This window comes from Myotis brandtii, unplaced genomic scaffold, assembly GCF_000412655.1.
Source record: "Myotis brandtii unplaced genomic scaffold, ASM41265v1 scaffold82, whole genome shotgun sequence".
NCBI lineage: Eukaryota > Metazoa > Chordata > Mammalia > Chiroptera > Vespertilionidae > Myotis > Myotis brandtii.
In genome coordinates, this window is record NW_005371324.1 from 10,383,853 (window position 1) to 10,400,814 (window position 16,962).

Below are 16,962 nucleotides of genomic sequence, written 5' to 3' on the forward strand. Positions count from 1 at the left end.
GGCAGGAGACTGTTAACTAGAAGAAGAGGTCCGAAAAAAACAGCGAGTTTCTGTTACAAAGTTACAAGGCTAAGTAAATGGCAAACATTTTAAGTTAACGTTTCCTTGTTTGATCGCTAACACAACAATTTGAGAAGCAGCATTATTATTATTATCCACCAACCATCGTAAGGAAGCTGAGCTTTAGAGAAGCTAACGGGGCCAAAGGTAACACACCTTTTGTTAGTAGACGAACGAGGATTTCGTTACTCTTTTCCCCAGTCAGGTGCAGATATCACCTGAGCAATTACAAGTGCAGCCTTATGAGCAACATCCAAGCTTGAGGTACAGATGGAGAAGGCATCTTCTGAGTAGCAGGTGTTAGAACTGACCACAGAGGTGGAAAGTGTAGAGAGAAAGAAGGTCAGGGGACACAACTAGGAGAGAGACATCCACATTTGGTGAAAAGTGTGAAGGGGAGGCTAGCCAAGGAGAGTTAGAGAGTTAGAAAGAGGTAGTCAAAAGATAGGAGAATGAAAACAGTAATGTGTTAAAGACCAAAAATAAAGCTCCACACATGGTCATGATCATGTTCTGAGAGGGTCATTAAAGCTTAAGGGAATTTTAAGTGAAGTACTCATGGCCATGACCCATAGATTTTGAAGGCTATGAACATGATAAATGAGCACTATGTTTCCATTGATGGCTAGCATCAATTGTTTGGTGCTGCTGCTGATAATAATAATAGCAGCAGCTAACGTGTGTTACATATATTACATATACACATTATGTTACGTATAACAATGTACTTCTTGTTTACTGACTCATTTACTCCTCGCAATGATCCCATATGGCAAGTACAGTTAATATCTCTATTGTATAGATAAGAAATCAGGTATGGGGAGGTGAAGTAACTCTGTTTGTCCACTGTGTCATAGCTTGAACTTCATGTAGTGCACTTGGCTTCAGAATTGAGCTCTTTTTCATGAGTGTGCCATTTGATGTTTGAAGAGTCTGAGCCTCCTTCCTGCTCAGAGGACCAGTGGTCATCATTTATGTGGGCGCTTGTGACTGCAAAGGTCAATGGACAGAAAAAATAGCAGTGAGAGAAACCCAGATGAGGACAGTTGGGATGGCAGTCACATCATTCATGTTTCACAATAGCATTGGCCTTTGCCAGCATTTCCTAAGGGGAAAATCACAAGGCAGCAAAAACAAAGAGCCACAAATGAACAAAAGGGGACATGGGGCAAGAACTCCGTGAAGATCTGAGAGACGGGACCTTTGTGCTTCCAAGGACAGTGCCAGTCATGTGTTCCCTGGAGAATTCTGCTGCCACTGGTTTCTCCTTCAGATCTGCTGCTCTGATTTCTTTACCTTTCCTGCAGTGGAAGATTTCCTCGTTTCTTAGTGCCTTCCTAAATTTCAGTCTCAATTCACAGAAATAACCTCGGAAATTATATCAGCATGAAATCTTGTTTTGAATTAAGGTTTTTCATTAGCCGAGAAGAGCTTTTACTATTTCCATTTTGGACTCGTGTAAGAAAACACAAATGGATGAAAATCTATTATGCTTAGTATTGAATGATTACCTTTACTTCTCATTTTGCTGGCACATTATTCAGATTCTATTAAAGCCCCTTTGGTCTGTATCTTTCTTAAAATGATGTGAGGGATGTGTAATGTATCCCTTATCACTGACGTGCATATGTGACATGACATATAGTAAAGCCCAGTACAATTTAGACTTATTTCATGTACTTTTGCCATAATATTCATCAGTTAAGTAAGAACCTTCCTAAGCAGGTAACACCTGCCAGAGAATGTTATCCTACTCACATCTCCCTTTGGATAGTATGTTTTGCACATGGGTAAGGTGTTCTCTCACCCTTCCACTTTTGTTTTATTAATACTGTTTGCCCTTTAGATTTCTCCCCACAATGACAATTTAGGGCTCTACTTCATCAAAATTTTTTTCTCACAGTGAAATTATGAGATTTGTTAATTTTCTTTTTTTAAAACCCTTATTTTGTGAGAGTTAGACTTGTAAAATAGCTTGTTGGCTGCTTCATATTACTAGACTTATTGCTATAAATATAAGAAATTCTGGCAGGTTTGAACAGATTTTTTTTTTTTTAAGTATGAGTTTTACTTTTTTCTTAAAAAGTCTTTACAGAGTTGATTATGGTGATGAGCTAATAGCCTGTAGAAAACCTGGTTTGGAGACCATGGTTCTCCATCTGATATGGATCTGCCAGTGAGAGGGTATAGTGTTGTCGTAAACAGAATTTGCTTTCTAGCTTTCCTTACTACAGCAGCAAAGCCTTATCCCAGAATGCTTTGCTATTGAGCTTCCACTGCCCTGGCTTGGATAGTATGAGCGTTTCTGCATTGATAATAGAGAAATTCACATCAATATCTAGGTTAATGTTTAGCAGAGGCCAGTTGGGTGTTCATTCTGAATTGCTTGAAGTCAGCTCTCTCTGACAACAGTTTTTCATATTTCTTTTAAATTTTAATTATAACTCATCGAGTCTTGAGCAATTACTTCTGAGTTAGACTCTTGATGAATGTCATAGCAGGGTGTTTTAATTTAATAGATCCAGAATAACATCTGTTTCTAATATTTTAAAAGTCAGTTTATATGGAAATTCATTTAATATAGAGTCAATACATGGAGACTTGTAAAAATAAAAAATCAAAATGGAAAAGTCAAACCACTGTGATATAGTAGGTCTTCTGTGAACAAAGGATTTCACTTACAGCTAGGTTCAGTTGCCACTAGCTAACACCCAAAATATCACAGTTTAAAAAATATACCAACTTATTTCTCATGCTCATGCAATGGGGAGGTAGTTAGCCCAGGGTTGGTGTGTTCTACCAAGACAGGAACTCAATTTCCTTCAGTCTGTTGCTGTGCTGGGCATGATTCTTTTCCTAAGGACACTTTATGGGCCAAGATGGCTGCTAGACCCCCAGCTATTGCATCTCTGCTCCAGCAGGAAGGAGGTAGTGGTGGAGGGGAAGAGTGTGAAGCTTTTTTCCCCCTTTAAGGACACTTTTTGGACGTAGTACATAAAACTCTGCTTATGCTCCACTGGCCGAAAACTAGTCACAGGACCATCTATAGCAGCAATGGGAGGTAGGAAATGAAATCTTCTTTCTAGGGACCATATACCATTAAAAACAGAAGGTCTAAGAGTATGCGAAAAGGCTGGGAATAGACATGGAAAAACAACTATCCCTACCACATTGAGTATTTTTTAAGACATGATTTTAACAGACCTTCTGCCTTTTTAATTGAGCCTCTAGAAAAGTCAACTGGTAGATATAGAAAGAGTAGTATGGTGTTTCACATAGAGTAGGTAAATTATCAACTACTGATCAGTCTGTTTTATTTTTTTTTTTTTAAAATATATTTTTATTGATTTCAGAGAATAGGAGAGGGAGAGAGAGAGAGAGAGAGAGAGAGAGAGAAATATCAACGATGAGAGAGAATCATTGATCAGCTGCCTTCTGCATGCCGTACCCAAGTTCAGAGGTTGTGGGTCAAGTAGACTGCAATAAAGGACTTATTATAAATTTTACCCCAGTCTTTATAGAATCACAGTAGCAGCTAGCAGGACTGAGATGTCATTTGTTCTAGGTCTCCAGAACACTCGTGTATCTGCAAAGCAGTGTTCTCTGCTTCCCTACATAGAAGGCAAATGAACAATTACAAGTGTTTGCTAAATGATTTCAAGGTAAAACTATTATCATTACAGAAATTGAAGCTCAGAGAGGTTAATTGGGAGGCCGTTTAGAGAAGCTGTTTAAAATCAGCATTGACCAGCCATTGATCTCACATGGAATACTAACTCTACTATTTCTATTAAACACCTAGGATGGGTTTTTAATCTGTTCCATACTCTTGTTTTCGACGTCACTCAGTAAATTATACAGCTGGGACTCGGGCATTTCTCCTTAAGCCAGGGCTTTTGCAACCTGATTTTTGGTAAAATTCATATGGAAATTCCTTTAATCATGGCTGCCTCACAATGAAAGGCAGAACTGGTGGAGTCGCCACCCACCATCTATTCTTTAGGTACGCATGCACCCACATCCCCTTAAAAAGTCCTGGCATTAGAGTAGGCAAGAGTTTTCTACTTAAGTGTCTCATTCCTGCTTTCCTCTGACTCATGTCCCTCTCTTGTGTTCTGTAAGTACTGAGATAGCTGCACTGGAGATACAAAAGACGCCAGATGCCATCCTATTCTCTGGCAGGTATAATGCCATAGAACAGGAATCCTCCAAACTGAGTTATTTATGTGCTGCCTTCCACAATTGTACCTTATCCACTGTTGATTCCTTCATATCTATGTTTACATTGACTTTTTAATGTTTAACAGCTTAATTTTGAGTAGATATCTATGAAATCAGCTTTGATGTGATAATTAAAATTTATTTTAATTATATGCTAAAACCAATATAGCCATTAAGAGGTTTACAAGGTTTGTGTATTTTCTCACATATTCCTTGTGGTTTGTGGATCATATTTTGAGGATCCCATCATACTGGAAAGAGCATAGGCCATGAAACTTGACCTTGTTATTTCTGATTTCTGTGAATTTGAATTCTTTATTAATTTACCTTTCTCGATCACAATTAGCTCACTTGAGAGATGCACATAACATAATATCTATCTCATCAGTTATTCCAAGGATTAACCAAGAAGATACAGCCAAGGAGACCAGCAGAGGATTGGCAGATAGGAAGTGCTCAGCAAATACTAGGTTATTCCTCCTTGAGTTACCAATCCTCAACAGCATGAGACAAGGAAGTGCATCCTTGTGGCATCTGGTGTAGATGACACTAAGTCTTGTGAGAACTCAGAAGGGGTAAAGACTGAAGTTTACTGGAGTGTAGGAAGAGGGGCAATATTTGGATAGATAGAAAGCCATTCTTACTCATCTCTCAGCTGTATAGGTCCTTGCTACTCAAAGTGGGGTCCACAGACCAGCGGAGTCAGTTTTACTTGGGGATTTGTTAGAAATGTGGAACCTGCCTGTTAACAAGATTCCCAGATGATGTGTATGTTTGAGAAGCATTGCTCCAGGCACAGATATTCTGTTTAAAATGTATTTCCCTTGGGGGCTAGTTCTTGCTCTTAGTGTATCTCCTGCACCAGTATCAGCTGGGGCTGTGCTTTTAAAGAATGCATAGTCTCAGGCTTCACATCAACCTGGGGCCTAGACTCTGCATTTTCAGTCAGTGTGCCAAGTGATTTTTAGGACACTTGTTTAGCAACCTCTGCATTAAGGCTTAAATCAATGATAGAACCTCTGCATTTATTCTTCAAACATACTTGCATTCAAACAAGGAAGAAAGCTTTTGAGGCAAAGAAATACAATCCTAATTGTGGTGCTAGGAAGAAATAAGGGGAGGATCTCAATTCAACCTACATGTAAAGCTCATTTGCATTAATATGCATTCCTGGAACCCCAGCAGAAAGTCTCATGACAACAAAGCTAGGGAGGAAGATAATATCTTACCAATCTCACCAAATATTTTTTCCTGTATTTTTCATTTGATTTTTTTTTTAACATTTTGTTTTTTAGCCGTGCTATCAAGACTAATCAGGACCTTCTCCCAGAAACGCCATGGACGCACATTTTCTACAATGATTTCTGGGGGACTCTTCTAACCCACAGTGGCAGCCACAAGTCCTACCGGCCACTCTGCACGCTTTCTTTTCGCCTGAACCATGCCATCGGAGGGCTGAATCCCTGGAGCTACCATCTTGTCAATATCCTACTGCATGCGGCCGTCACTGGTCTCTTCACGAGCTTCTCCAAGATACTCCTTGGGGACGGATACTGGACCTTCATGGCGGGCTTGATGTTCGCCTCTCACCCCATCCACACGGAGGCCGTGGCAGGAATCGTGGGCCGGGCCGATGTCGGGGCCAGTCTCTTCTTTCTCCTCTCCTTGCTCTGCTACATTAAACACTGCTCTACCAGAGGCTACTCAGCCAGGACGTGGGGCTGGTTCCTGGGGACAGGGCTGTGTGCGGGATGCAGCATGCTGTGGAAGGAACAAGGAGTGACTGTTCTCGCAGTCTCAGCGGTTTACGATGTCTTCGTCTTTCACAGGCTGAAAATGAAACAGATCCTACCTACCATTTACAAAGTAAGTGATTGTTGGCGCTCAAGCATTGGATTTCTGAGTAATCTCTTGCTTGGTCGTATTTTACCATTTAAAAGGCAAATTTGTTCCTTTCCAAAGAGAATTTAACGTAAGTAACTTTTTGATCTTCAGTAAGTGGAAGTGCCCTTTCTGACCTTTCCCTACTAACCTGGGTTTCAGTCACTGATTTCTCAGATTTCTTTACTTATTTTCATGATTTCAAAGGAGGTGTAGAAGGATAGTTTTGCCTTGGATAGATTATGCATCTTTAGAATTAATTTATTTTTATTCATTCCTAATTTCTGCTCCAACTCTCTAATCCTATACATTGCCTCCTATACATAATGTGTATTTGTAAATATATCACAGCTGGTAATAGAGCTAGATACTAGCCCAGCCATGGGCAAACTACAGCCCGCGGGCCGGATCCGGCCCGTTTGAAATGAATAAAACTAAAAAAAAAAAAAAAAAGACCGTACCCTTTTATGTAATGATGTTTACTTTGAATTTATATTAGTTCACACAAACACTCCATCCATGCTTTTGTTCCGGCCCTCCGGTCCAGTTTAAGAACCCATTGTGGCCCTCGAGTCAAAAAGTTTGCCCACCCCTGTACTAGACTATAGAGGGGAAATCCTTCCCCTTGTTAATATTATTTTCCTGGGTTGACGATGGAAAAGAACCCTTCTCTGTAGTGTGCTAGGAACTCAAATTCTTAAACAATGAATCATATTCACCTTTTCCTTTTTGTAGTGTAATAGAATAGAAGAGTCAAAACAGAAAGTGGTTATTATAAGTTTTGCCCTGAGGCCAATTAAGGCCTTTGCTTCAGGGCTTAGTATTTGTTTCAAATGCAATGTTGTTGGAAAGTCAAAGAAGCACTTTGGGATCCCATATTCTTAAAGTGATCCTAACAGTTTTCTGCTAGAGCAGTGATTCCCAAATTGGGCGCTACCACCCCCTGGTGGGCGCTGCAGCGATCCAGGGGGGCGGTGATGGCCACAGGTGCATTTGGGGGCATATATCTTTCTGTTTAATTGCTATTAAAATTTAAAAAAAATTAATTTCCAGGGGGCGCTGAGTAATATTTTTTCTGGAAAGGGGGCGGTAGACCAAATAAGTTTGGGAACCACTGTGCTAGAGTGTTCATCAGAGGCATTGGGTAAACTGGAACATCTTGAGAAAGTGCCTTCTACCTATTGCCCCATCCCCACTCACTCACAATAAACTCCCTTGCTTTGGCTTTAAGTATGTAGACTTCATGTGGCCAGGGTTTGCAAACCTCGGCCATGGTGTAGGCCAGCTCCTGCTTCTTCTTAGACACTTAAGCAAGGAATTACAGATTTGGATATTTGCCCTGAGAAAGCTGTCAAGTTTTCTAGTACAGTGGGGCCTTGACTTACGACTGTCCCGACTAACGAGTTTTTTGAGATACCAGCTGTCTCTCTGCCGATTTTTTGCATTGAGTTGATAGAGTAATTTGAGTTAACGAGCTCCTTAATGAGCTCCTTAACGAGCTTGGTCTTGGAACGAATTAAACTCGTAAGTCAAGGCCCCACTGTATTGACTAACTTTTCCCTCCTCAATTCCCTATTTTGCTTGAAATTGAATTGGGAAGAAATTAAATTAAAAAATGGAAGGAAATAGAAACAGAAACATTTACAGTGGAACCTTGGTTCTCAAACTTAATTTGTTCCAGACGCTGTTCGAAAACCGAATCATTTTTTCCCATTAGAAATTAAGTAAATTGAATTAATCCATTCCAGACCCCCAAATGATTCCCTGTTTTAACCTTTCTTAGATACTGTACATGTCTAATGTACTCTTTAATCTATAAATAAACACTTTAACGACAAAAAGGACATGAAATGTACAGTAAGAAATGAAAATTTAGTAATAATAAGCAGCAACAAAAGCAAAAAACACGAGAATATTCACCGCACTATTTCCTGAGATGCTAACAACATGATGTTTAGCAGTAAACTGACTGATACACACACATTCACTCCTTTGTCATCTATGAGGTTTGAGACTGATCATACAGGTAGCAGCATGAAAGGGTTGTCTAGTTGAGAAGTGAATGGTTCAAAATGGGAGACATTGGAAAACCAAGGTTTGACTGTACTTTTAAAAAAAATGGCTATTTTTTTTATTTGGTAGGCAGGCAATTAACTGCTATGCTTCTCTGCAGGGAAGCTTAACCTTTCAGTTAGAACTCAAGTATCAAGGGCTTAATGAAGTTCTTTTGTGATTTCAATTAAATGCTAAAACCTTAAAAGAAAAGCAAACAACATCTGGTTTGAGAGTCAAGCTCTTAATTTCAAAGCAGTTTAATTATTTTTTTTTAGGGAGAATAGGGAGAATAATCTTTTTCTTTTCCTTTAAAGCCATGTCATTAACAATAGCAAGCTTTCTGGGTTTATTTGACATGTAAATAAATAGAATAAGTTTAAATCATGGTTCTTATCCCATGGAGGTTGGGACTGTTACAGAAAAGGTTCAGAGTGGAGTCACCTGTGCTGAGCCCACCTCAGCAAATCAAGACTTAATTGCAATGTCAGCCTCTCTCAAAATATGTGAACTTCAGTCAATCTGGAATTCCCTGGTTAGCACTGCAGAGGTAATCTGCCTTCTAGACTGTTTCTGTCCCCCAAAGTAGGATGAGGTAATCCCACTCTTTCCTTATCTTTTCTGCCTTCTGCCTATAGAAGCCTTCCATTTTGTACAGGTCTTTGGAGCTCCTTTCTGTTACCTTGGTGGAATGTTGCCTGATTCATGAATCACTCCATAAAGCCAGTTTGATCTTCAAATTTACTCAGAATTTTGTTTTCCAACAAAATTGACCCATTTGAAGATGCAACTCTGGGTGTTTCAAGACTTTGCCTTGAAATCTATGAAACACTGTGGTTTCTTATAAAGAATTTCCATTTACCGTTGTTGCCAGATGAAAGGGGCCCATTTGCCTGTGAGCATCAAAGCCCAATAAAATCAAACCGTGGTTTGCAGCAAGGAAAGTAAGAGCTTATTTTTAGGAAGTGGCCCAGCCCCAGAGACACAAGTTGTTGTAATGTACCCCACGAATCACAGAAGGACGCCTCAAGAAGTCGAATTAAAGAGTCACATTTATTGCAATCCGGGACTATGAGGGGCCATTCCCCAAATCTCATAGTAATAAGATGGTCGCAACTCCAAGGTTAGATAGGCAAAAAATCACAAAGGTATTGATTACATCCCAGGGTTTAGAATGAGAACCTGGTTCGCAAAAAAGCAGTTTACAGAAGCAGAAACAGCATGTTATCTAAATTACAGTTTTGGGTCTAGAGCCCTCTGACCATGGGATAACTATGCTGTCCTTCCCAGGTAAAGGAAAATGTGCTTTCTAAGACCAGTATGACCACAACCCATGGGATATTCACATTACAATCAATAAGGCATTTAATCGAATGGGATGATTTATATAATTCAGAAAATCAAAATAACCTGTCCATTGTTAAACAAAGCAAATAGGTACATAAGCCAAACAGCAGGGTTAAAGTTAAACTATAATTTCTACCTGAGATGGTTGCTACCATACTTCAAAATGAGCAAATGCTCAAAGACCTGGCTTCCCAAAGATTTCTAGTGGTTGGAGTGTATAGGAGAAAAAATAATTAATTACGATGACTAAGAGAGTTAGCGTCATGGTCAAGGTCGTGGTCTCTGTCGATTTGTTGGTGCTAGGGTAGGGGTTGTTGATCAGTGCATTGGCCCTGATGTCAGCCATGGTGTCACTACTTCTGGTTTTCCTGCTTTTCTAGGCCTGGAGCTGAACATAACTGAGGCCTAGATATTAATCTATCGATCTTGAAGCCTCTGTCATTTAAATCACATATTTCCTTGTCTTTCGGTTTATTTTCTGGAGATTTTTATGTTTTTTTCTTAGCTGCCTCCCTACCTTGGTTATTCCTGGTATTTGATGGATTCCTTCCTCTGTCTAGGCATCTATGAATGAGTGGCATTTCTCTAGTAGATTGATACAAAGAAGTCCTATTATCTTCCAGTAGGTGGCGCTGAATCAGGATTTCTTTTTTTTTTTTGGCTCTCTTGTTCTTCTCTGGCTTTTCAGATCCCTGGGGTGATGGAAAATGGGAGGTGGGTGCCTCCCCTGTGATCTGGTCACCCCAGTCCTAGGGAACCAACCCTGCCAATGAACAAACGTGGTGGGCCGTGGGGCTTCAAATTTGTGAAATCTCAGTGCTGTCCTCTACTGCCAGACACTGCAGTCAGTATAGCCATGATGCGTCCGGGGAGGGTGGACTGGGATAATCTGTCCACCTTCTAAATTGCTTTGTCCTCCAGTAATTGTGACCTCGGACCTCTATGGAATTCTCTTCTTGCCCTGATCCTGAGACCATTCACAGATTGGGCCTTTTGCTCAGGGAAATAGTGATTCTGTAGTACTAGTTCTCAGATTTTCAGATAATGTGCTCTGCAACCAAGGGTGAAAGAAGCAAGCTTTAGGAGAATAAGGGGCAGCCAGGCTCTATGACTTTGGTTTCTCTGAGTGGATTGCCAACCAGCAGACAACTGGGTTCAGCTGTAGCTCATAATGCCAACTCCTGCAGGAATGTCCCCCAAATCTCTTAGCTCCTCCTGACTGAACGGAGTGCCAGCCAAAACCTGATTCTTCCCCTCTTCATGCTGAGCCCTACCTTGAGCTCCTGGCTGCAGGTGGCTCAGCTCAACACTTCCCTTCTCTCCTCCCCGGTTCATTCCCACTTGCCCACCTTTAGATTTCTCAGTGCTTGGTTCTCTCAGGTGTGTTTGTGCATTGAGCAGGGAGGACTTTGTTGAATTATAGCTGTTTAAATTGTTGAAACATCAAGAGGGAGGGAGGAGACCGAGGGGATCTCTCACACTGCCATGCCTCTGATGTCACTGTCTAGTTGTCTTTAATTGTATAGTGGTTTGAAAGCAAGTGAATTAGAGATCTAGTGAAGCCAAATCATGCACATTTAAGCACAAACTTTCATTTAGAATCTCATGACTGTGGGGCTTGTAAACACTGGCATAGATTACATATGGAAGTTATAGAAAATTCCATATTCTTTTTTTAAATATATAGATTTTAAATGCTTGGGTGAATTGGAAGAGACTGAAGGAAGTGGATTAAAACTTTAGTTAGAAGATTCTTTTAAACCTTAAAAGAACAATTATCCTAAATATCTTACCAATTAACTCTGCAACATAGTTATCCTGGGTTTGCCAGATGAAATAAACTTTTCTGCCTCATAAAAATATAACACATATATAAACAGAAAACTCTAGTGTACAAATGTTTAACTCTATTATGCAAATTAGAGAACCAGTCAGCACTCAAGATCTAAAAATGGAGGGTCCTCTGAAAGCTTGAGTTTATTAGAACTAGAGGAGCAAGATTCCCACTTTTTCAGTTTTGTCAGTATTATTTTTCTCATAGCAGTCACCCTCAGCTTCTTTCTTCACAGTGGTTTCGGTTCTGTACCTCTTTTCAGATCCTGGTCCCCAAACTCAAATGTGTACCAGGGCCAGGCAGAAGGTGTTGCCCTACCACTCGTACTCCATCCCATTACTGCAGTAAAAATAAATAAGTAAATAAAGGTTTTGGTTTGGTAGACTTTAAGATTTTTCTGAGAAGATAGACATCTGGATTTTTTCTATGACATCTGTTTTTTTAATGTTGGTTATTATTGGGCCACACAAAAATCTTTGGGATGGCTGAATTTGACCAGAGTTCTTGGCTGCCATTTTTTATTTAAAAGGCTCATGCAAATGATATGCATGTCCATATCATACATAAGGTTTTCTAAAAAAAAATTGTTTTTATTTTTTATTTGAGAGGGAGAGGAAGGGCAGGAGAAAGAGAGAGAAAAAGTGAGAGAGAGGTGTTGATTTGTTCCAGTTATTTATGCATTCATTGGTTGATTTTTGTATGTGTCCTGGCTGAGGATCAAACCCACAACTTTGGCATATCAGGGACAACGATCTAACCAACTGAGCTACCCAGTCAGGGCAATGTATAAGGTTTTTGCAGTTCTGCAAAGCCAATATGAAATTTATACTTTTCTTCAATGAAGTATGTGAAAAATAGTAAGTGCCTGACATATTGTAGATATTTTATTTAGTATTTAATAAACACATTTGGTGTTTATATCTGTCAGGTACTGTTCTGAATATGCTAAAAAATTAATATTTAACTTAAATGCTTATTGACAGTCATACAATTTATAAAATAATATGGTTGAATCTGACATGAAATAATATTTGTAAAAACAATACTAAATATAAAATATCCTGAAATGTGTATGAACAAAATTAGTGTTCATAACATTGTAAACAAAATTTAAAAATATTCCTACTTCATAGTTTCAGAATGTTTCCTACATTATTCTTGGAATGTAGCACACTGTCTGGCACATAGTAGGTACTAGTACATTAATGAATTTACACTTGTTTAAGATTTATATTTTAAAAATAATGTGCTTGATATGTTCAAGTGAAATTCTGTGTTCTTCCCTTTAGTATATGATGAGGATTTCATTCCTGGTTAGTGAGGTCTGGCAGGTGGGGTTGGCAGAAATGCATGTCAGAAAAATGTTGAAAAATACATTTTCATGACCAAGTCTCACCAAGTGATTGTTTTTGCCTTCTTTTGATGACTTTCACTTATTTAGTTTTATATGGTCAAAAAGTAAGGGTGGGGGTAGGGAAGACCCGTGAAATATACTTAAACTAGCTTTGCAAATAAATGTTAGACTTTTATCTGCCCACAAAATTTTTTACAAGTCTCTCATGGCCCCAGGAGGTACATGGGTAATAAAATCAGTAAAAGCAACGTTTTTCTTACTTACCCAACATCAGTCATTGCTTGTCTAGTGGCTATTTTCTGTGCTTATTTAACATCTGTTAACTGTTTTAATGTGGAAACATCTTTTTCCTCCCTTATTAGCCTCATAATCACTTATTCAGTTACAGGTGGAAAATAAAAAAAAAAAATTAAGGAAATCTGAAAGTCAGTCTAAGCAATTCTAATAATAGCCTAAGATAATTTGGAAAAATGAAGCCCTTTTAGTTTGATCTTTTAACAGTTTCTCTAAATATGCTTTTTTATTTATTTTATTTGTATTTATTTATTTTTATTTTTTCTTAAATTTATTGAGGTGACAACTCCTGCAGGTTGATAAAATTTTATATGTTTCAGATATACAGTTCTATAGTACATCATCTGTATATTGTACTGTGTGTTTACCACCCCAAGTCAAGTCTCCTTCCAGTATAATTTTTTCTTCCTTTACTTTCTTCTACCTCCCCCCACCATCTTTCCCTTTGGTAATTACCAAACTTTTGTCTGTGTCTATGAGTTTTTTTCCTTTGCTTAATCTCTTCACCTTTTTCACCCAGCTACCTAACCCCTCCCCTCTACCAACTGCCAGTCTGTTCTCTGTATCTATGAGTCTGTTTCTATGTTGTTTGTTAGTATATCTTGTTCATTATAAATATGCTTTTTAAATTTTAATACTAAGCATGGTGTGAATGATGAAGGTAGCTTATGGTGAGTGAAGTTAATCTTTATGATCTTTATTCTCACATCAGGATGCAGTGATCAGCCCTAAACTAGCCAACAACCCCATATTTCCAAACCGTTTACAAGGTTTATTTTCAGAATGGTTTCTGAGGGTGGGAGTTAATGTTCTGTTGAAGGTTTTTGGTTTGTCACTATTTGAACACCGAAGAGATTAAACGTGGTACTTCTGTACAGCTGACATTTTGTGTGACTCCCCATTTATAAAACAGCCTGAAAAGCCAGTCGAATACCCTGCAGGTATTTACACATTGAATCCACATGTGCCTTTTTATTTGATTACCTGCTGGGGATGGCATTGGTGGAATCTGTTATCATTTAAGGCTTTGTCCCTTTTGTAGGGTGGGTTATGGTTTTACTCAAGATGTGACCCTCATGTCTATTGCATTGAGTGAAATGTGATACATATTTCTGTTTCTGATTTTTTTTTTCCAATCAACATCTGTGCTACACTTCAAGTCCTGTTTCTCTTTTCTTTCCCTGTATTTGCCTTACACCTGACTTTTTGAGAATCCAGTTAGAGCAAGATACTCCGATTCTGATCACAGTAGTTCCTAGCAATATTGAAACTGGGGCTATTTGTCATGCACTTACAAATGAATTTGGATTTCCTCCCAGTAAATTAGTTGTAGCATTTAATATTCATGACCTATAGTCCTTTAAAACTTTGAGCAGCTGCCAGCACTGCTAACCAGATAATACCACAAATAAAGTCGAGGTTCAAAAATACTTTACAGTGGAAAAAGTCAAAGATTAATAAGGTATTTTATTCCTGCAGGTTGGCTTCTTTGCTGAGCTAATTTAAGAGGATTCTGTACTCGAGTTGAGTAATTTAAATTTGGGTAGCCTCACAAGATTTGGTGATGCTCGCATTAGAGTGTTTGTTAGTCCTTGGAACAGCAATCTAGTCTCACAAATCATCATTTTCATTTTTGTGCAAGGCTCTGTATTTGGCAATGTGGGAATTCAAAGATGAATTGACAAAATTCTGTCCTTAAAGACACTGAAGAGTAGAAGGAAGTTGAGAACAGTGCCTGTAGTTATGGAAGTGAAATTCAAGCTAAATCATCATTTCATTTTTGTGCAAGGCTCTGTATTTGGCAATGTGGGGATTCAAAGATGAATTGACAAAATTCTGTCCTTAAAGACACTGAAGGGTAGAAGGAAGTTGAGAACAGTGCCTGTAGCTATGGAACTGAAATTCAAGCTGGAAAGTAGTGAGGGTTGTAGTGCTACGTTGGGAGTGCTAGGGGAGTTTAGATGAAGGGGAGGTTACTTCCAGCCCAGGGTGTCAGGGAAGGGACTTCTGGAGCAGAGACCTTTGTGCAGGGCCCCGAAGGATAGTTGGAATGTAGGCATTTATATTTGAAGAAGGGAGGAAAAGTGGACGGTAGAGCATGTGCATTGTGCAGAGGGGAACTCATAGGAAGTTCCTGGAGACCACTGAGCTGTCGTTTTGGCAGACACAGAGAGTGCAGGAATTTAGAGAGGTACATTGAGGTAGCTAGTGTAGAGGTACATTGAGATAGCTGGTGTGGAGGTAGGTACATTGAGACAGCTGGTGTGGAAGTACATTGAGATAGCTGGTGTATACAACAGTGTAGGGGCCTTTTAAGATATGTTAACTGTTATAATTATAAACATAATCCCTAATAATGTTTGGAGACAATGTGTGGGTTTTAAATGGGCTTGCACTTCAAATGGTCCATGGGAGAAGCTTAGGAATGTGCAGGCTAGCGCCTTCTTGCCACTTGGGGGGGCTTTTTCTCTGGCCTTCTCCTAAACCCGAGGAGGGGTCCCTTTGGTGATGAGATTAAGAATCAGACTCAGGAGTGGGGGTTATAACTAATTCAGTGAAGATCTCTTCTATCAGTGTTTATCTTGTTCTGTGGGATTAAAATAAACATTTATTTTCTGAAGATTAGTATGATTTTACTTGTTATTGTATAATATCTGGCATATTACTGTACACCTCTAATGAGAAAAACAGGGAGTCCTTAAGGGCTTTCTCCTGTGCCTGCTCTCCCAGCATTGCTGCACACAGCGTTCCAATATTACCCTGAATGGCCACAAGTACAGAATCCCTCTTTGTTTTGCACTCATTTCTACAGGAAGACAATGGTGATTAAAAAGGGTCCTTTTTTTACAGTACAGAATTAAATACTCTGTCAGCACTGAATTTCAACCAGTTAATCACTATACCATCAGTGAAAATGACACACAAATTGTGATGAATAAATAATGAGTCTCATTGAAATCATCTATGCTGTTCTCATAACAGTCTGCGATGTGTATTACATCACTCGGCTCAATTTTCGATAACCTGCCTCAGAGGAATCAAACTAACTGAGGAGGATCTTGTGATTATCAGATTACTCATTTTCAACTGGTACTGTCAGTTTCCCAGAAAACGAAATGACGTGGTTTGCACGAATTTGAAGTCCATTGTCCTTGCCGGAAGTCAAATCCCTGTCTTAAATACCTGGAATAATAAAAATATGAATTTAGTGTTGATTTCTCAAATGAAATTTAAGCAATAGAAAGCCACATTCCATGAGTGCATTAGGGATTCCTTAAAAGATAAGAATAGAGCAGGAGGTAGGGTAGATAAAACTGAGTATTAAATCAAATTTATTGATAGTTAAAATCCGATTGAAATGTGATGCAGTGATAAGGTTGCATGGTGTGATGTTTAGTTTTCCTCTAAACATCAAGTTTCATACCTATTGATCATGGTATTTCTTTCTTCAAAAAGGTTAGTAACAAATCAGAAGAGAACAGTCCTAATGCCAAAGTCTGAGATGACTTGGAGCCAGGAAGGTCGCCGTGCCCTTGCCCTCTGGGTTTGTCCTTACAGCTCTGCAGCACCCAGATGGCTCCTGTATGCTCTGTTGGTCCGATTATAACTCCAGCATCAAGTGAAATAGCATGCATTCAGAATTTATTATATGTTTCTCCAGTAATTATGGCCTTGATTAGTGAAGGCAGTGTTTCCATTCCAAAGGACACTTTCTTTCTCCACATGTTTATCCATTTAATTTCAGAAGTCAAAATGCAAAGAGTGTAATATTTCTCCTTGCTATGATGGGGGAATCTGTAATGCCTGCATTTGGGTATATGATTATCACTTTTCTTAGAATTAATGTAAGATTCAAAGAAAACAGCAGAGACAACATGGGGAAAAAAAAGGACATTTAAACACAAATAAATGACTTCAT

General features: G+C 39.0%; 1 protein-coding gene across 2 annotated transcripts in view; it reads left to right on the forward strand.

Annotated features, from left to right (window-relative positions):
• TMTC2 (transmembrane and tetratricopeptide repeat containing 2) overlaps positions 1–16,962 on the forward strand; it is a 423,041-nt gene that overhangs the window by 161,196 nt on the left and 244,883 nt on the right. For both annotated transcript variants that reach the window (XM_005884159.2, XM_014531683.1), the window contains exon 2: positions 5,577–6,147. In XM_005884159.2, coding sequence (XP_005884221.1) covers positions 5,577–6,147 — 571 coding nt within the window. The remainder of the gene's footprint in view (positions 1–5,576; positions 6,148–16,962) is intronic.